Source organism: Genypterus blacodes, unplaced genomic scaffold (genome assembly GCF_046128005.1).
Source record: "Genypterus blacodes isolate CSIRO-AG114 ecotype Tasmania unplaced genomic scaffold, CSIRO-AGI_Gbla_v1 ptg000003l_1, whole genome shotgun sequence".
Taxonomy (NCBI): Eukaryota; Metazoa; Chordata; class Actinopteri; order Ophidiiformes; family Ophidiidae; genus Genypterus; species Genypterus blacodes.
Window position 1 is genome coordinate 4,937,128 of NW_027466817.1, and position 21,527 is coordinate 4,958,654.

The 21,527-nt window shown below is 43.3% G+C and overlaps 1 protein-coding gene across 3 annotated transcripts in view; it reads left to right on the forward strand.

The window, feature by feature from the left end:
* The window catches only part of clmpb (CXADR like membrane protein b), a 63,172-nt gene extending 47,154 nt beyond the window's left edge, over positions 1 to 16,018 (forward strand). For all 3 annotated transcript variants that reach the window (XM_076145042.1, XM_076145050.1, XM_076145059.1), the window contains 6 exons: positions 52 to 203; positions 4,231 to 4,432; positions 6,871 to 7,038; positions 8,348 to 8,470; positions 9,863 to 10,007; positions 11,013 to 16,018. In XM_076145042.1, coding sequence (XP_076001157.1) covers positions 52 to 203; positions 4,231 to 4,432; positions 6,871 to 7,038; positions 8,348 to 8,470; positions 9,863 to 10,007; positions 11,013 to 11,349 — 1,127 coding nt within the window. In that variant the 3' untranslated portion in view covers positions 11,350 to 16,018. The remainder of the gene's footprint in view (positions 1 to 51; positions 204 to 4,230; positions 4,433 to 6,870; positions 7,039 to 8,347; positions 8,471 to 9,862; positions 10,008 to 11,012) is intronic.
* The last annotated feature ends 5,509 nt before the right edge of the window (positions 16,019 to 21,527 follow it).

Genomic DNA, 21,527 nt, shown 5'->3' on the forward strand with positions numbered 1-21,527 from the left:
CTCTCTCTCTCTCTCTCTCTCTCCCTCTCTCTCTCTCTCTCTCGCCCTCAGTTATGTTCAGCCTGCTGTCGGTGGGCGCCCAGACGGAGATGAAGACTGTTGTGGGGGACAACGGCACCCTGCCATGCCACCATCAGTTCTGGAAGTCCAACTCTCTCGACATCGAGTGGCTACTGCAGAAACCAAACTCCAAGCAAAAAGTGGTGAGATAAGATTCCTCCATCAACTTTCTATGTTATGTCACATTCCTTCAATCCCTTTTTTTGTCCCCCGACTGTCCTCATCCTAATGCGTCAGTCAACCCAAGAGGCAAAAGAGTCCCTCGACAAGTGACATAACCGCACCAATGAAACGAGTTTTGGGCTGAAATTACTCTCAACTGACACGAAAAACAAAAAGACGCTGCCTCTCTATTGTCACTGTTGCGCAGCTTGATTTCTGTTCTCTTGAGAAGTGAAAACTACAACAGGGTGCTTTTTGAATGCTTTGGGGCGACAACACACACGACTTGGAACGTGTTTCTTGTGGCTTGGAAACGGTGCGGTTACAATACAAGCAACCAAACAACAACGCGGAAGAAGTTAATACATGGATGTTTAAGTTACTGCTGTTGTATTGTCATCTTCTCTCTCTCTCTCCCTCACTCACACACACACACACAGGGACACGTCTCTCTTTCACTTTCTCCGTTTGTGTCACGCTGATGGATTTCCAACAGGAGTCGTTACAGTTGCACATTAACCGAAAGCCCAAAGTTACTGTGGCACTTTAGCTTTTAGTGTCTTTCTCAAAGGAACAATCACGTCACACAGCGTCCGTCCTCCAACTCATTGTGTCATTCTAACCTTGGCCCCTCACTTATTACTTTTCTGTTGTCTCCGGTCATCTCTCCTTTTCAGACATTCACTATCCTGATCAGACAAAGAACTGGGGAGACATCAGCAAACAAACTGCTGAAAACTCTCTTCAGCCTTAAATAACAGTGCCACTAATCTGTCTGTAAAAGCATCACCTGTCTGACAGTCTTTAAAAATGGCCTGAACATGGTTTGGTGTCTCACACAGCCTCAGTGGACGTCATGATATCCATTCGCTTGTTTGATTCATCGCCTTTCTTCAACCCAAATTAAATGTAGTGTCTGATAACAGACGGTGCGTAAAATCTCAACAGCTTTCTGTCAGAAGAAAGAGATTCCGCCACTCTTTGGAAGTCATTTGTTAACGCGCTGATGTGTTGGCGGGTACAAAGAAATGTAACACGGTACGCAAGAGGAAAAGGGTGGGAGAGGGCGGAGGCGCGTGTGTGTGTGTGTGTGTGTGTGTGTGTGTGTGTGGTGGGGTGGGGGGTTGGCAGCCGAAGAATGAACGAAAGGGGAAAACAAGTGTCTTACGCTTTGATGATTCAGATGAGGCGACCACATTGCGATGAATATTTAACAGGAAGATAACATTGAAGGCGCCATTAATTAAAATGAAACGTCTGAAAATTTGATGAGGAGAAAGAGAGAAAGAGAGAAAGAGGGTAAGAGAGAGAGAGCGCGCCTGTAGCGGAATGATTAAATCAGACGTTTGTTCTGCTGGAAGGACACGAGTGGGAAAAGAGCAGCTTGTCAACATTTAGCCTCAGTTAGCGAATGCACAGGATACATGTGTTAAAGACACCGAGGGGGCGGAGAGGGAGCGCGGCCGGACCACAGGAGAGAGAGGGAGACAAAGAGAGAGAGAGAGAGAGAGAGAGAGAGACGCAAAGATGAGCTAAATTTTGTAAGATTCTTGACCCCTTTCCTTCCCAGTTGAAAAATACAGAGTTAATAAAGATTCCTAAAGGGAACCATCCATCGTATTATTGCAATAAAGTCTTACCCACTAAACAGAAGCCAGGAAAGAAGGCTAGGGCACTCGGTTTGGATGCATGATTCTCAGTATGCACTGAGTAAACAAACCCTCTCATTTTAATTGCAAACTATACTAACAGCCACGGGCCGCTTTCCCAAAGTCTTCCTAAACTCTTCACACTCGCAAAGACCTCGCAGTTCTCACTATCTCAGTTTGTTTCACGAGCATAACCAAAACATGAATAAATTAATGAAACAGTAGTCTACTCGTATATCTGTGAGTATATAAACATCCGCCCATAGGCAGATACATAAAATATGTCCTGTTTAAGTGAAGGTGTCAGGGCCGCATCACTGTGCGCCCCTTGGCTGTGTGCGGCTGAGGGTTTGTGCTCACGAAAGGAATTGTCTGTGTGTGTGTGTAAATGGCTCGTCGTCACCTGCGATCGCAGCAGGTCGCCCTTCCTCCCCTCCCCCCCCTCTCTTGTTCGGTAGCCAGTGATGTGCTGTGGCACCGGCGTTTAGCAGTCCCCCATCTGCAGGCTTTCACTAGCCCTGAGTAATAGGCCAGTGTGACAGCTGTGGTTGTTTGTGTTTGTGTTTATCTGCATAGAGCGAGCGAGAGGAAAAGCAAAGAGAAACAGGAAGAGGACAGAAAGAGGGAGAGATACTGAGGGAATGGGAGCTTCAATGTCCAGTATAGCATACAGGCAGTGTGATTACGGCTGTTATGGATCTCTCTGCGCTGTAATTTGAAATGATGTTGTGTATCTTTTTAATGGCCCCACACACGCATGAAACACCCACGGGCTGATCATTGGGTGACTGTACAGTCACCCAAGACGTCAGGTCCGTTAACCTCAACAGATTCAAAAGCGTTTGTCTCATTATAAGCCGCAATTTCACGTTTTTTAGTCGGATTCGATCTTATATGTGAACACAACAGGCAATGACAGTAAAGGTTTCTTGGAAAACTTCTCAGTAAACTTCTCCACATTTATCCAATTTGCAATATCCGAGTCTAGCCGTTTTAAGGGGCTGCAAGGTGTTGACAATTAACGAAGATGGCACTGTGTGTGTGTGTGTGTGTGTGTGTGTGTGTGTGTGTGTGTGTGTGTGTGTGTGTGTGTGTGTGCGTGTGCAGATAATTAAAAAGTCCAGATTTGGTTTGTGTATATAACAGGATTTGTATCACATTTAGGCAGAGATAATAATTATTTAAACCACTTAATTTGTATTATGTCTCTATGGGAGTTTACAAAGTAATATTTGACGTTTTGGGCTCAAACTGAGCCATGAACAGGGACTTAATGATGCCTTCAGGAAGTTCAAAATGTTCACACAAAAAAAGTTCACAAATGAGACATTTTCTCCTAGATCAAATCATGAGCTGTGACAGTTTTAAAATGTCAGAGCTCTTTTTAAGTGCTGTTGCTTCTGTTCTCTACCTCCTTTCCCCCTAATTATGACATTCAGACGGAGAAAACTGAAAAATTATTCATCAGATTTTCTGTCAGTTGCCTAGTAACAGTGTGCTCGTGACACAAACTCATTGAACATTAAAGGATATTGTGTACACATGTGCCTGTTCATGTTGAAAATACAAACTCAACCAAAGAACCGAAAACAAGGAAAAGGAATCACAGTAACCTCTTTAGTTTGGGTTGGTTAGTGTCATTAGAATACAGGTTACGAATTGATGAACTGGACTCAAAGCATGTTTGGGATGAACCCTAACAACAAACATTTTACCCAAAATACGAGTGATCTGTGAACATGATGCACGTTTAAGTCACACTGTAGCTTCATTTTGGAGAGAATAGAGCATAGAAACAGAGCTACTGACCTTGATGGATGTTATTCTCTCTAATTCTCTCTCTAAAACAGATAATCTATTATTTGGGGCAGAAGTCTCAGTATCAAAATAGAAAGAGCATAAGGAAATAACAGCATGTACTGACAATTAGCTAATTCAACTCTTTGTTTGCCAAGTAATAACACGATCCTGTAGTGTAGGTTTGTTCTTCGCTTGTGTTTACCAGCCTGCCTCTCTGCCTGTACAGCATGTAACTTCAAAACAAATATTTTTGGTAGAATTTGCTGAAATCCCGCATTCCATCTTGATAGAGATCCACACTGAGAGCTGTGTAATGCCTCCTGCTGAGGGCTGTATCTTCCTTTTTGAATGTTGTCTATTCACACTTACAGAGCAACATTAGCAACCAACAGTAGTTATCTCCACCTGGTCATTGAGAGTCAGCTCGGTTTTGGTTCTCAACGCTTTTGGACTCCGTTTATCACAAATTTAATGTGGCATTGATGAGATCAGGTTAAAAAAAATGTATAACCAAAATATGGACTAAAGTAACCCTTACATTTCTCTTCCAAACCTGCAGATCATTACATTCTTCGGAGGCCAGGTGTACACGGAGGGCACGGGGAGCGAGGCCAGTCGCCTGTCCTTCGCCGGCGACTACCTGAATGGCGATGCCTCCCTGCTGATCAGCGACCTGCTGCTGACCGACTCTGGGGACTATTCCTGTAAAGTCAAGACTGGGGGGAAGTACCATTGGAGCCAGGTCAACCTCATTGTGCTGGGTGAGCGTTTGCAGACAAATTTGCCACACGCACACACTCAGACGAGCACATGCACATACACACATATAAACACACAGGCCCTAATCACAGGATCATTAGCCTGGCACATTTCCTCTGTCATGCTGACTGATCTAATGATTCAATTTGATTCAGACAGCCTGATTTGATTTTGGTCTTGCTGTTTGGGTGTGCTTGGATCGGTTTGTTGATGAGGTGAGACCAGAGAAATGTGCATTCTTAAAGAACGCAGAGTTGATTTATTAAGTTAGAGTCTAAGTTACGTAGACGCGAGTATCAATTTAAATTATTTATACACCTGCAACGCAAGCCGAGACATTTGCGTTAACGAAGATCTATGACAAAACAGAGGAACAGGCCTTTGTCTCAGTGTGAGGCGCATACTAATTAAACTCAATAGTTGAAAATGTTTTATTCACACTGACAATAAAAAGTGTCAACAGCTATCAATCTAACTACAAATACACATATTAGGAAAATCTGATTAGCTCCGGCAACTGTGGCAAAGCCTGTTTTGGCCCCATAAACCAGATCAAACTCTTCATCATATTTGCATGATTATCCCTCTGTTTCCCTACGTCGCTTTAGTTTGTCTCATTTGCTTGTAAATGGCTGAGTTTTAGCACCAATTCTGTGGTTTGATGTGTCTGTTCCTGCATTTCTGAAATAGCTGAATGTCTAAAGGACAGACGGCAAAAGGGGAGTGACCGCACCTCCAAAGCCACGGGCCAAGAATCCAGATCTTTCTCAATGTCAGAATAGCAGGCGATTTATTAAAACATCACGGAAGCTTAGTTCAAGCCAGTTATTGGTTTTCTAATGGAACAATCTGTTAATCCTCTCGCTCTCACTCTCCACTCTCCTCCGTAAAGACGTTTCATTGAGTTTGTGACTCGATTTTTACAAATTGCTCTCAGCTTTGCGGTGACACTTTCGATTTTGAACATTTGCATTTGTTTCTCTCGCTCCCTGTGCTAAGATAAGAGTTTGGCAGCCGAGCTGGCGGCTGGTTTGGCATGAGGGGAGCGAGTGTGTGTGCACATGCGGGAGCACCAGGGTTTGTACGCACCCCTAGTGTTTGTGTGTGTGTTTAGGTGCAAGCTCGCACGTTTCATTCCTGATACCGAAGCTGTTACTTTCCCAGTTTATATTTGCATGTTTGCGTGTGTGTGTGTACATGTTTGCGTGTGGCATTCTGTGTGTGTGCTACACACTGCACTAAGGCCTAACTGACCCTGACGGAGCTGTGAGATGCGCGTCAGAGCTCTCTGCTCAGCTCTCATTATATTCTTCACCGAGTGTGTGAGCAGAACATCGGCTGCTGCTGAGAGCAGAGATGGGGGAAAGGAGGTTAGAGGAACTAAAGGACGCATACACACAAGCTTTCTGTGTGTATAAAGGGCTGCAACCATAACTCCCCACATCATAGCATTACTGAAAGACTGATAGAGTAAGTCTGCAAACACACAGAAAGGGCCAAAAGTCAGCATCACTGACATGACAGGGTAACAACAAAAACAATGTTAAATTTAGCTCACCGCTGATCTAAAAATACCGTGTGTCACTTGAGAGGGGGAGAGTGTGTTTTTCTGCTGCTTACACAGCTTAGCAGTGCCTTTCAGCGTATATCCAAATAGAGCAACTGTACAGCGCTCAGGGCTCCTGCTATACTGGACTCAAGCCTCAAGCTACTGGACTGTGACCAGAACCTTTGACCTGTGGGGAACAAATGACCCCGAGCAGCAGCAGCCAGTTTGCGGTCACATTGATCCGTTCCCTATAGAATAGCGTGTGTGCATACGCGCACGTGTCTACGTGAGTTTGTCTGTCACCAGCTCTGAGAGACAATTAAAGTATGATGATGGCAAACTACATTCACCGTCATGAGGTAATACGGTGATACACACACTTTAAGCAGGGTAGAATGAGGTAAAGATTGTGCTGTTGTTGATTATACCCACAGTTCTGTTATCATCATCATCGTCATCATAGGCATTATATTATAGAATAACATTTAAAAAAGGAAAATCTACTGTAAATCGTAACTGAAGCTTTTCTCGTAATGTGTGTGTGCTGTTTTGTTGCTGGATAGATTATTGCAGAAAGATACAGCGAATGTATTTGCAACTGGTAAACTACAAGAGCGTCTCAGGTTTTGCAGATTTCATGAGTGGCAGCGATTTGGTTCCATCCTGGGTTTTGTCCGTTGCAGAGAGAAGTGACATCATGTCGTATGAATTCAGCTTGGAGAGTTCCATTTCCACAAATCCAGTGACAGGAATAATGAATGCACGATGACAATGTCAGTTTAGATATATTCTTTTTTGTCACTCCAGGTTAGACAAATCTTTCAATGCCTGAGATCAGAAATCTGTTTGTTGCAGTGGATAAATCAAATATTCTGTGTGATTGTTTCCCAGTCAAACCATCAAAGCCAGAGTGTCGGGGGGATGGCGAACTGGTGGAGGGCAGCAACGTCAGGCTCAGCTGCAAATCCAGCGACGGCTCCGATCCCATCAGCTACAAGTGGGAGCGAGTGCTGGACAAAGGCAAGAGCCTGGGCAAGCTGCCAAACCTGGCACTGATAGGTACGGAAACGACTTGAAGCGCCGCACTCGCACGCCGATTCACCTCCAGCCGCAAGGCAGAGGAATACTACCACCATTCATTTTCATATCAGTGATTTTTATGGGATGTATTTATCTGGGGAAGCGTTTTGCTGAAACGTCTTTTCCGCCATCCACCCTCACACTCACACACACACACCTAAACCTGCCCAGCACGATAACTTATGCTGGTCCCCGAGTAGCTTTAGCAGGGTAGTTTCAGTTAAGGGACCTTGTCGAAGGGCCCTTAGAAGAGTGTAATGCTGTCCCACTTGTGATTGTGCATGCTTTTATACCCTTTAGTCATCTATTGCTGCACCAAATTAGAGCAATAAGGCTGTCAAAAACCACCGCGTCTGAAGAGAACATTACACTGTCTGCAAGGAATCCAAGCGCAGGCCTCCGGTTTCCTCTCGCGCTCTGTCAGAATGATGACTTATATAACCACTCAGACCTCGGATGACGCTCTGATCCGATGAAGACCTCTGCTGCGCTGGAAAAGTATTTTATTTGCACGTGTGACGGCGTCGGGCACTGACTGATTTCTTTGGTTGAATAGGAAATGCTTGGGATGGTTCACATGTTTGACACAGACCCAGACTTGTTAGTACTTTTGATCTGGTTTTCCAATGTTAGAGTATTGGTACATTTATGTCAATTAAGTAGAGACAAATCAACGAATGATCACAAACAGAGTTAGAATAAGTTCATTTTGACATGTTTAGAGAAGAAAAAATAAAATTGATAATCTCAAAGTAAGATCTTGATTTTGACTTCCTGTTTGTTGCCCTGCGGCTTTGCTTTTTGCATCACAACCTAAATGCCTAATCTAAGCTCAGGTACTTGAGGCGGGTTTTGCCCAGGGTGCAAACCTGGCTGTCTTCCCCCCCCCCTTCCCAATGTTGAACTGGCATCGACGACGCCACATGCCCAGACACAAAACCCTCAAATTAATGACCTCCACGCCACAACACCTGTTCAGTGTAATTAGTTTTCATTGGACAATAACGCACGGCGTTGGCACCCATTATTTATGGGTGCACTAAAAGGTTATATCACATGGTTGTCATTGGCGGGGGTGTCCCATGAGGCTGTGTTGCAGTTCCAGACAAGCTCTCTCTCTCTCTCTCTCGCTCTCTCTCTCTCTCGCTCTCTCACTCTCTCTCTCTCTCACTCCCTCTTTCTCTCGCTCTCTCTCTATCTCGTTGGCACAAGCCTCAAGGTCAGGCTGCCTCGTCCTGCTTCCTCCCCCTGGTCCCAATTTACCCATGTCTTGTCTTTCTTCCTCCAGATCTGAAGAACCCGGAGATTGTGACTCTGAGGAATCTCACCATGGACAGCACAGGCGTCTACAGGTGCACTGCGCGCAATGACGTGGGGGAGGAGAGCTGCACTGTGGAGGTTTCAATGCAGCGTGAGTGCGGGGATGGGGAAGGGGAAGATCACTAGGCCGTGTTTGCCTCAAATCAGTGAAACGAATCTGGACGAGAAAGCTGAATTGTGAAGAATCTTTAGAAACTTTGTAATGAAACCCTGATATTCTAATCTTCTTCAGGACAGAAATCCATTCTTTCATTTTTAAGAACTCAGACACTGATGACACTTATGGTAAATTAACAGCACATGTTTAAGTCCAGCTCTTTAATCAAGGTTAAAGGACGAATTGAGGACTTTTTAATCTTTCCTGAGGCATCCTTTCTACAAGATTTGCACACATTTGCCCCCTTGTCTTGGGGTCAAGCCCAGGCCACAGATTCTAATGTTTACTGCTGTGACGCCTCCCTTTTTTCTCTACCTACATTTTTCTACCGCTTAACTATTTTTGTAATTTAGTTCTTTCCATATTTTGCCCGATTTAACTTTTTCCAAGCCTTCAGTTTCCTCTGTGGTTATTGTCAGTGCCCAGTAGTTACGGAATTTGGTTCTGAGAGTTTTGCAAGACATCATCCAATAAAAAGACAAAGACAAACAATCTACAGTGCATTTCTTCCGCTCTGGAAAAGAGGGCAGTGACAGTCACGGCTCTGGCAAAAGCCGCTTCCAAGTGACCAGCAGCCTCTCCAGTCTGAGTGACAGGCTGTGGCCACCGTTGGAACCGATCCATTGAGCCATCAGAATGTTCTCCTGAGCAGAGGGAGACCTGCATGCACTGATTGGCAGATTGATATGGAAAACTTACAAGTAATTTTAATTTTCCATCAGTTTTCCCTGTTTCGCTCTCATTGCCTTCTTGAGCCAAATTCTCCTGTTTGGCGTTGCTGTCACTCAAAATCTCCGGTTTGGTTGGATAGTTCCATTACATATTGGATAATTCCATTCCGCTGACTTCATTCACTCCATTACTTCACATTATTTCCCTTAATTCCAAACCATCATCTTGTGCCAATATTCCTTTCTTCATCTGCGTGTTTGGCTTCATATCTTTACTGGTTTTCCAACGGGGACCACTTACGCTGCAGCACTGAGAACTGCACTGAGCTTCAATTGGTTATCACCTTCGCTGTCCACAGTTGTGTTTCACTGTCACACTAATACATTTCCAGAGAGGCTATAGGGACTCTTAGGGTCACTCTGAGGGAGGTGTGAGGAAAATGACACATCTAACAGCTCAGCAGAAAGCCTTTGACAGCCGCCGCGTTAATTGAATCTAGATGCTGTGGCACAAATGCATTGGAGTGGTGAAGCGCTTCCAGCATGAAGTCGCTAAGAATTCAAATTCCTTATAGAACCTCAGCAGGACCTATTATCACTGCATGCTTTACTCATCACGTTTCTCTTCTTTCTTGTCCCTTGTTCTCCTTCACAGCAACGAATAGGATAGGTAAGCAGATGGTTGGCGGACTGGCGGGACTCTCCCTCGGCGTCCTCATTGTCATATTTATCATCTGGCTAGTGTTCCGGAAGAAAGAGAAGAAGAAATACGAAGAGGAGGAGACTCCGAACGAGATCAGGTTTTTATCAATTTACTTTTATGTCTGATATTTTTTTGGCCCTTTGAGCTTCACAAGTGTGGATTTGTGTGTAAAAACAGAAACAACTACAACTTCCTTTCATTCTTCCCTTCCTACCCTGTTTACATTTGTGTGTGTGTGCGTGTGTATGTGTGTGTTTTGTGGTATCTGAACTTGTATATGTTCATTCCTCAGTCACAATCCATCTTGCAAAGCTGGACCCTGTGGGCCACTAATGACGCTTGTAAAAGCAACAGCAGTGATTTGGTGACAGAGTGGAGTCAGTGTAGGTGCATATTTCCCAGTGTAACAATGAATAATGCAGTGTGGGAGAGGCACAGGTTTGAATAAATAATACAAACACGATTAAATGTTTCCTCTCTTTATGCCGTGTTAAGAGTTTAAGCCATTCTGAAGTCAAACCCGAAACCTAGACCACCAGGTTCAGTGAAGCACGGCTCTTAGATCAGTTGTTGGCTTCCTTTTAGATGTTTTGTTTTGTTTGTTTTGTTGGTCATTTATACTTATTTCTACTCTTAAACACAAAATCCGTGCCCCCATATTCCCTCATCTTTTATTGTCCCTTCATATATACATTCTTGGACCCATTTAAATATTTTATTTGTACACCTTAGGTAATTTTACTGTAGTGTATTATTCTTCATTAATGTGATGTCATAAAAACAGGGGAATCTGCAACTTCTGCTTTGTTTAGTTTCTGCTAAATCAGTGATTTTTTTTTCATTAGCTGTTGTATCTGTAATCTCAGCAGATATCTTTGTTTCATGAGTCTGGGGGCCGACTGAGGAATTATCTGAGGTCACCACACAATAGAGGCCCCAGATGAACACGGAAATGAAAACACTGTTTAGTGCTTTTTATTGCTTTGCTGCATGTGTGTGTGTGTTTCTGCCATTTCTGTCTTTTTAGTGGTACGATAAACAAATGACATCATTATTTACTGTGTTTGTGTGTGTGTATGCGTTTGTGTGTGTCTAACCACAGAGAGGATGCTGAGGCACCCAAGGCCAAGCTGGTGAAGCCAAACTCCCTGTCCTCGTCTCGCTCGGGCAGCTCGCGCTCCGGCGCGTCCTCCACCCAGTCCATGGTGCACAACAGCGCCCAGCGTGGCCACCGCCCCCGCCCGCCGGCCGTGGCGGCTCTCAAGGAGAACGGACAGCCTCCGGGCTTCCCCCAGTCCCCTCCAGCCTACACCACGGTGGTGCCCCCTAAGACCACCGAGCCCCCCACCACTCCCAAATTCAACTCCAGGAACATGACTGGGCCCACACCCCCGACCCTCATGGTCCCTGCCCAGACCAAGGCCTTTCAAACTGTGTAGGACTGAGAGCCCATCTCCTCCTGCAGCCATGTGAGACTCCCGCCCCTGTCACATCCCCCCTGGACCCCCGTCCCAAAGAATCTTCTGTAAACATAGAAATGCAACAAGTAAAAAGGATGTAACGACCAGATTAAATGATATGAGCCCAAAACTTCTTTTAATGAATGCATACTTAAAGAAAAAAGGGAAAATAAGACATTCTTGCCCCATATTGAATTATATAAAACAACAAAACAAGACCTGAGCAGCAACACTGGGTATGTCTCATGGCTGAAGGCAGAACATATTTTCTGAGTTCCTTCTTTTGGATTTGGAAGGCAGGAGGAAAGCGCTGTATGCAGCAAGGTGGAAGGAGCCCCCCCCCCCACCACCACCACCACCGCCACCACCCCACCCCCCACACCCATCCAGTGGAGCTTTTTATTTATTTATCAAATCAAAGGGACAGGCATGCAGAAGAAGAAAGCAGGGTTGGGGGGGAGGTAACAATGTTGGCTGGATAATAAAGTCAATCCAGACTGAGCCAGGTACCAATGGAGTCATCCTGCTGCTGAGCTTTGGTTGTCATGGAGAAGATGGATACAGATGGCATGGAAACAAGGAGGCAGAAAGTGTGCAGCAGCGTAAGACAGATACTGATCTTGTTGAGGAGGAGGCGGGATGAGGTGATTCTCTCATTCATGTCATGTCACCTCGGACTCGCCGCTTCCTCCGAGGCACCTGCTCAGAAACCACGCGAATCCCCTTTTTGCCTCCTGTGGGTCGGGCAGATTGTGCCTGTGCGTGCTTCATCTGCCTCCACGCTCTCTGTTTCTCACACGGTCGTAAGAGGCAGACTACGAACCGTGATGCTCGGGAGTCTGACTTGGCTCAGAGAGCAGTTTATCTGCTCTGCCGCTCAGCAAGTGAAACTTCAGGTACAAGGATGAAGCGTCGACGGCGGAGTCAAATCAATGCAGTTGTTAACCTGTCTCCATCTTTGGACATCCTTTTTCTTGTTCTGAATATATTCAGCGAATACATAGTATCTTTTAGGCCTATAGAGAATCAATAATTTAAATATAGAGGATAAGCATCTTTTAGACCAGCTGGACCAGCTCGTTTTCCTTTTTTTCCCTCCTGTGTCTCTAATCTCTGAACAGGTGACAGACAGCTGTGTGTCCACTCATCCATCTGAAGAAGTGCCACCAATCCCTAATGGGTTAAAATTGTTGCTTTTATTTTTGAACTTTTATTTTCTTGCTACGTTTCTGAAATGTTAAATTGATACCAAAATCTGTTACAAAAAACACCAAGAATGTGTGAGGAAAAGTTGTCAATCTCATTTTCAGACGCTGAGTTGATATTGGAGCTATGGCACAATGAACCCCACCCTGAATTTGGGTTTTAGAATTGCTTTGTCTGAATGAATGGAGAGGGGCATGTGTGTTATCATTCTCTCTGCTCTTGTCGGATCCATAACAGTGAAGTAGCGCTTGATTGGTGCCTGGAATCATCTACTCCTGCTTGGTTATTGGTGGAGCCAAACCCTCTTTTGTCATATCCTCAGACAGACCCAGTGCGGTTTGATTGAAAGTAGCTGAATAAGGGCAAGTCGCCTATCTAGTGTGCCTTTGCAATCCCTATTCCCTTTGATGGTTTCTTTCTCTGTCCTTATCTCCAGCGCACCAGTGGTTACGTCTTTGTTCACATCCAGCTTTGAGGGTCAACAGTAGCAAAGACTGAGAGAAACAAGTTCCGCAAAAACCTGAGTAATAATACGAGATGTAGCCGAGGAGCACCAAGCTGAGTGCGTCATCCATAGGGAGAAAGCAATCCCACGCCACGGGACAGTGTATATTCTGTAATCAGCCTTGTTTTATATTGTACATAGAGATAGATATACGCACATGATGTCATCTAACTTAATTGATAAGGGTAAGTGAGGGAAGAAAATACTCCCCTCACAAAATGGGAAAACCTGAATGTGACTTTAAAACACGTGTGTTTATTGACCGTGATGTTTTCAATATGTTAACGTGTGGCTCAGGATGGTAAAGTGACCGTCTTGGTTTGATTCCTGGCTCCTCCTACAGCCTGTCCAAGGGTTGTTGAGCAAGGCACTGAACCCCTAACTGCTTCAGATGTGCAAGTTTGCTCCTTTCATGTTATGCCCCCGTAAAATCACCACAAAATACTTGAAAAGACAAATGGCAGGGTTTCATTGAAATGAAATGTGAAATTCATGGTCCCCAGAGGATGAACCCGATGGCTTTTACGACCCCCTTGACTTTTTCTACAATACCACTATCAGTGTCAAGTATCAGGTGTCATTTTGCCTGATGCATTTCCCAGTGAAACAACACACGATTAGCAGAGTTGATATTTGTTCCGCATTTGACTTAAGCCCAAAAAAAAAAAAAAAAAGAGTTTTATTTGGAAACAATCATGTAAGAGAAGCGCACGTACTTTAAAGCACGCGTGGGTTTTCACGTACAACTTTACTATAACTGAAGGTAGGAAAATGCCTTTTATATTCAACAAGGGACGACGGTTTGTGTTTGACCAGGGAATCTACTCTGTGTGTGTGCGTGCTCGCGTGCATGCATGCATGCTTGAGAATGTGTGTGTACGTCTGGGTTTGTGCATGTTAATTCGGTATGAGCCCTCGGGCCACACCCACACATCTCATGTTAGCCATTCAAAGAGTGAGAAGGATCCAGTCAGGCAGAACCACGACCCACAGCGAGACGACTGCAGACTGGCAATGTTTAGTTTGGATTTCACTCACTGATGTGCCCCGTTGAACTTGGCTTGGCTGACAACAGTCGTGTTTTTGTTTGTGGGGGTGGCGTCCTGAGACGAAGCACATCCATAATTCATAACTGTCGTCAGCTCTGGAGGCCTCTCTCTCTCTCTCTCTCTCTCTCTCTCTCTCTCTCTCTCTCTCTCACTCTCTCTCTTTCTCTCTCTCTCTCTCTCTCTCTCTTACCCGGTATCTCTTTGAATAGAATGCACAAGGCCCTGGGTGCACTGTAATGGCATTTCATGGCACACAGAATACAAACAGGTACAAGTTGTATATACACACATGTCAAAAGGGACAGATACACAAACACACACTCCCACACGCAATCTGCACACAGTGAACTTGCACAACTAAAAGCCCAGACAGTTTCCTTGTTATTCCTGTTCCTTCCGAATCAATTTGATGGATAGAATGTCTGGAGGAATTACGACTGACGGATGGAACCAACGGACGAAAATGCAGCACAGAGAGGGACACTTGACACCTCATCTCCCACATACACGTGTACACACACACACACATACTCACAGAAACACACACACACAGCTGCGTATTAGGACGAAATAGCATAAATAACTCTCCTCCTCTCTCTATCTCTCACACTCGCTTACGTGCAAACACACATGCACTCTGGAGACCCACACTGCTATGCATCTTTATCTGGGAAGCAGATGCTTTTTTCAAGGGTAATCTGCAAGATGAGTATTGGGAATAAGGAGAGGTATAACAGGGTTGTTATTGAGCCAGGGCTACGGGCTTTTGCCATTGAAATCCTCCCCCAGCCCCCCGACCCACCAACCCCCACCACAACCCCTGATGAAAGTAGCAGTAGAGGTGGAGGATGGGATGATTGTCTTCCAGCTGTTAAATTCCTCCAATCTTTTTGATTTGCTTTCCAGCAACTGCAAGTCTCAGGTGGCAAATCCCCCAGTTTATGAGCTCCGGCGTTGTATTGCTCCACTCATGTGTGCAGCTTTGTGGTCTGACAAAGTTTCTCTCGCTTTCCAACTGAATCTTAAGGAGCCTCTGTCGGTTCAGTAAGGCTTTGGAGGGAGAGAAGCGTCACACTCCTCAGTGTGTCGGCAACGCGTCCAATGTTGTTATTCTCTCGTACAATATCCATCAGCACTATATATTGTAATATTATCAACACACAACGGTGCAGTAAATAAGAAACCATTTATGATAGGAGTGCCAATCTCATGTAGCCGCAATGTTTTATGTTCTATTAATCAGTTTAATTTCCGATGAAAGCTGAGTTTGTGGTTGAGCGTCGTGTCTCAGTGTGAAGAAATGAGATGGAAGGGGTGGATAGCAACATGAAGGAGGAAAGCAATGGTACCTGCATGTCAAAGGAGATTGAGCAGACAAATGGGAATGCTTTGCTTTGATGTAACATAACTGTATTCAGTTAAAGAATAAAAAACGGAAAAAAGAAAAAAAACATACAATTGTAAATATATTCACAGAAAATTTTATGAAGCTTTATTTCTACTTTGTCTTTTATTTGGGATTCTTCATACATCCCTGTACTTTGCACTTTTCTGTGTGCTGTGCTCATGGTGGACCCGTGTGGGATCTGTGTGTGCGGGCGGCTGTACCCCTTCGCCTGCGTGATTGAAGTGTCAGGGAGGCAGTTCAACATGGCGTCCAAACAGGAAACATAAAACACTTTGACTCTTTTTCTTTACGCTCATCTGTCTTTATGCCGTGGCTTCTGTTTGGTTTTGTAAAATGGTACAGAATTTTTAGTTTTTCTTTGTTTTTTTCTTTGTTTGATGAAAACAATCCATGTAAATATCACAAGTAAAAAATGTATATTTTTACGACTTCTGAGTTATTACTCTTTCATTTGCAAATAAAATATTCAATGACAACCTACTTAGACTGCTGAGATTTTGATTTTACGTCAAATTGTGATTAGACTAACAGACTGACGGCCGATGGACTTTGACTACTCAAGTATTTGGGATAATAAAAAGTTGTTTGGGCAGATATTTCCAATTTATTTATTTGGAATAATGTTTTGATGGACACTCCTGTAACAATGTGGTGGACTATTGCAGTAGTTGATATATTACATCTCTATGGCAACAAGCTTAAGAACATCTGCTCAGTTATTTTCTACCCTTTTGAACTTCCAGTGGTAACTGTTTGTTGGCTCACTCTCATTCTATAGCAGGGCAGTAACTATATGTTGTGGGAAAAAAGGACAAGAAGTGAGGTTAAAAGTGAGGCAGTCAAAAGAGAATTGAAAAATGATGAAATATTTGAAGACTATTCTGTGAGTTTGGCTTTTAGTAGAAAAACCGCCTTTACTTCATGATGTATTAATGCTGATTAAACATGTATAGTGGTGGTGTTGCATGACACATGATACATGCATTGACACATGCATTGATTTAACTTAATTCCAGGTCTGACTGAAAATCAATGGGCAGACCTCAAACTTGCATCAGGTCAGTAGAGGGAACATTTAGCTGCCTGTGGTTCATGTTCTATAGCAGCAGAGAGCTTTGTGCCTGAGCTGAAAACTCTTCATAAGCTTCAGTCACATGTAGAATTTCCACTGAAAAGTCTTACTCCCAGAACTTGGTTGGAAACGTAAACCGAGAAATGAAAAGCAATCAAACTCGCGAGAACCTTATGAAACTTGCACTTTTTATAAATTACGTATTTTCATTTATTAAATTAAAACTGTTGTGAAATCACTAAGTCCACAAGCTAAAAGGTCAAATAAGTAATCAAATCCTTTACGTGCTTTAAATACTCAAGCACCGGTAAAAATCTGCATTAGAATTATACTCGTGTAAAGGGAAGCATTGGCTGTAAAATGTCAATATTCTTGATGGAAATCCATGACAACTGGTTGTTATGTTTTTTTATTTGATTTGACTGAGGTCCCACTGGGGCAAGGGCCTCCCTATCTCTCCCTCTCCTTCTCTCTCTCTCTCTCTCTCTGTCCGTCCAGGGCCGCAACACTCGCACCCCTGGCAACGAGGTCACAGGTATCTATTGACCCATCAGCCAGTTATTGACTGACGTTCATCTCCTCCTTCGGAAAAGTTTCTTCTTATGTTGACAATCCATTGAACTGCAGAGATGAAGCGTCTGTGTCAAGCCTGGTTAAAGTGATGCGGTGTGACTTTATCTCTGCTGCAAGGATGCCCAATAAGGTACGACAAGGAGCTGCAAAAGTGGGTTGCACCAGTGGAGATAATACCCTGAGTAAATGCACATGGATAAGCCATGAGGGATAATACAATTACTGCTGTGCTCTCCGACATCTGTGTGTTGGGGAGTTGGCTGCAGACTGTGTCTCTAAATTTACATCTTTTCAAAGTGCAGCATCAATATTCAGCGATATCAAATTTTCAAGGCCAGATCACATTTCCATGCCTCTCTGTGCCCATTGTTTCACACCATTTGCCATGTGTGGTGACACTGTCATCCACGCCTCTCACTGGCATGCCCCCACGCAAGCATTACACACACACACACACAGCACACTCTCAAATCATAGCATACATAATCACGTTGACATTATTTTGCTCAGTGCCAACATTTTCAATATGAAAATTAACCTAATCTACATTGAAATGCAAAAGACCTGCAGTTTAAACAGAATAGAACAGATTATCTCGTACATGTTGTGATTAGATGCACATTTTAGAAAACATTTAGAACACGCGACTGTTGTAGCAGCATAATGTGTGACTACAACAAACCACTATGGAAAATGGCTCTAATTAGCCCAAATCCATAAAATATGACATATCATATGTCATTGTACAGATAGGACATGTTTTTGCCGTAAGCACGTATCCTGCAGCATAATTAATCGAAATTCATATTTGCTCTTGGTCTCCCTTTGTAATCAGCAAAGTAAATACTTGTAGATTGCCACACAAAGCCATGATAATTGAAGGCACTTATATAATTGCACCCCCTGGTGTTGATTAGGGATACAACTCTTGTTATCTGTGACTCTGATAGGCACTTAATGAGATGAGAAGCATCATAAGTCCAACATTATACACCATTAAAGGAGATTAGTTAATCAAAAACCTCCAGGATCTATTCAAATTCACTGAACTTACATTAGGCGCAAAGAGAGCTGCCAGGAAATTAAGACAAGCCAAGAAACTTTGTTTAAAAAAACACACAAACATGTCCGCAAGTCTGGACCATATGTTGTTCCTCTCAGGAAATTGGCCTTATCGCTGATCACCAGATCTCATTGCCTGGGTCCCCACAGATAACTCTGATCTAATTTCCCCCATAACCGTGTAAGAGAAAAAAACACAGAAGAAGAAAAAGCCCCCAATGCATCTGAACCTATTTCAATCCGCTTATATAGCGATCCAGCGTGGACATTGAACCTGTAAAGCCTCTGAGTGAAGCCAAGTATTGATACATTATTTACAAATAATGTTTTGAATGTATACTTGTATTCTTCATTTAAATGTCTGTTTAGCATTGTTATATCTGAAAATGTCTTAACGTGTTTTATTGTGGAGCTTATCGAGTCTCCCTCATGAATGAAATGTGCTGAATAAATAAAGTTGCCTTCCTTAGAATTGCTTTATATTAAAGTGCCAATAATTTGATTCTCATTGGCTCAGAGCATGAGTAGCTTTGCTTAAAGCGCCCCCTAGTGGCATGATTATTGTGTCCACGTGTAGCAAAGGGTGAATAGTGAGTAGGCCTATAAAAAAGGAGAAGACAGAGAGTTTGTTGTGATGTGCGAAGTGCAGGATGTGCGATAAATATAAATACATTTAATTTGTTTAATAAAGAGGTGATGAGGTTGACGCCCTTCCTCATTTCCTCCCTGTGTTTCATTCATCTAGTAGCTTTTTTTAATCTGTGTTTAAACAAACTGATGCGAGTATGTTATGCTGTGCCACACTGCAGAGCGTATGTTGATACATCTAGATCCCAGTTATCAGTCCTTTTTTGGTCATTTGGTGTGTTTGAGTCCTCTGACACTGCATGGTGACCCACTTGGAGAATATCCTTCACTCTCACACAACCGCACTAATTACAGCGCTGCTATGAATTCAGATAGGGAGATGAAGATAGAATGCTATTTTTGACACTCGCTCACTGCCGCAATTCCACTTTGAAACCCAACTTCTCTCTGTGTATAGATTAACTATATTGAGATGATTCATTTGTGGAAGCTCAATTGCTTAGTAACCACCTGATGCCATCTGACAGGCCTGATTAGGATTAATGCACCCGTGATTCCTCTGATGAATGCTAACGTCCACTTGCATTGTGCTTTTCAAACATTTCTATCTGTGAAAAGCTGCTGTATGATTTGTTTCACATAGATGTTGCCCTCATACTTAATTAAGCCTGTATGTGTATTCTGTGAGAAATGCCCAGAGACTTCCTTAGTGCAGGAGAAACACAGTCAAGAGCATATTTGATTATTTAATTAAGACATTATTTGATTCTCTTTATGTAACAAGGAAAAGCAAGAAGCATGAATATCAATTTAGAAAACTAGAGTCTTAATTCTGAAAGCTATTAGTCTGTCCAGTTGAACAATGAAGCGATTAATGATATCTTTAAATGGAGCCAGCAATTAAAATGAAGTGTGAGCTAAATTAGCCAAAGGAGATGCATTAGCCTATAAAATGTATTCTGCATTCCAAAGAGAAGAATCACTCAATGGAGGATTTCACCTTGTCACTATCTGGGAAAGGGATAACTCCCAAAATCAACACGCATCTGAGTTATCATACAAGAACAAGAATTGCATTTGTTTGCATCACTTTGTCAACATCACACAACCGTGGCAAGACTTTATTCTCCTTTTGGATTTGACTTGTGCACCAGTGAGTCCTACTGGTCAGTGTAATGCCTGCATAGAGGGGGACACGATCTGGGGATTTACTGCATTACAGTCCCCCAAACATATTATTAACACAGCATTAAAACTAACTTGAACTACACTTGAATATTTTGAGTTTTGTCTCTATTCCTCAGTTCCCTGAAAACCTAGAGGTCTCCGGAACTCCACCTTGTTACCATGAGCGCTGTCACTTTCTCGCCTAGCCTACAAGAGCTGCAGCACTGTGACGCTCCAGGTAAAAACTGTGGCCCACATTCGCCATCCTGCTCAGAACACACACGCTGCGGCTTTCTCTCAGAGGGAGAATCGCAAGAAGTGTTTGTATCTTCAGACTGCAAACAACATGGCCTTTGGGAATCTCATCCCTCAACTGAGGCTGGAGGAATCCGGGGAGGATGGACTGTTCAGGAGCATCGCCCTTCGCCCTTTCCATCAGCGGGGAAAGTCGAGGTCGCCGTCCAATGACAGAAAGCAACACAAGTAAGAGTTCCAACAGTATTTTTGCTTGTTTACGTTGAGTAGCAGATCAAGGAATCTCTGCTTTGTGGCATTTTATAGGAAGTTACAGTTTACTTTGTGTACATGTTTATGTACAATAAATATTACAGAGCTAGTTTGACTTTTGTGGTGTGAGAGTCAATCAGTGAATTCATAAATAATGTGAAAAGATGTATCTGAAATGTGCACTAGAAACAATATCTCATCATTTCACAATGACATGGTTAATGATTATGTGGGAGAGGACAAGTTTGGTTTAGATAACATATTGTGAGATACAGCAATGCATCATTCTCTTTAAACCTTTTGAATTACACACATTTTGAGTGAAACATCTCAATGATTTGCTGTACTAGGTAGCACACGCAAGCACACATGCTTTTCTTTTACGGTTATGGTCTATCCGTGTGTCCCAATTTGATATTAAATGGAGCATTATGGAAGTGTTCAGGGTTGATACTGATTACAGTTGTGACATGTTGTGAAAAGTGGTGGGGCAGTTGCAAAAAAAAAAATCATACTTTGTCCTCAATTGTCAAAGTTTGAAAGACGTTTCCATGGCGTATTAATATTTCTTGTGTGACAAATCATTGCAAACATTAGTACTGTGTCATTTTTGACACACGGTATGTTTCTATGGTCATGTCAAATGTGCGATTACATCTTGTAAAGGGCTGAAGACTGAAAATTTGAGAACCTTGACTCCAGCAAGATGATAACACATGACCATGATGTGAGACAGAGTTATTGCTGCTATTATGGCAGCCGTCAGCAAGGGCAGTTAGGAGTTAGTAGCCACAGTGGTCCTGTGATTAGGCACCACCGTCTCGGTCTCTTCGACACTCATCAGGCCCCTCTAATGTCACGAATCTGTCCGGTGACTGTGTGTTGGAGTGATGCATGCCAACTGTATCACAGCCAGATTACAGAACCCAGTGATAGCGTTACTTTAGAGCTCTCAGGGGCAACAGTCTAATGATGGAGCTCTTAAAGAAAGCCTCTGGGCTGAAAAAACATTTTTTTTCA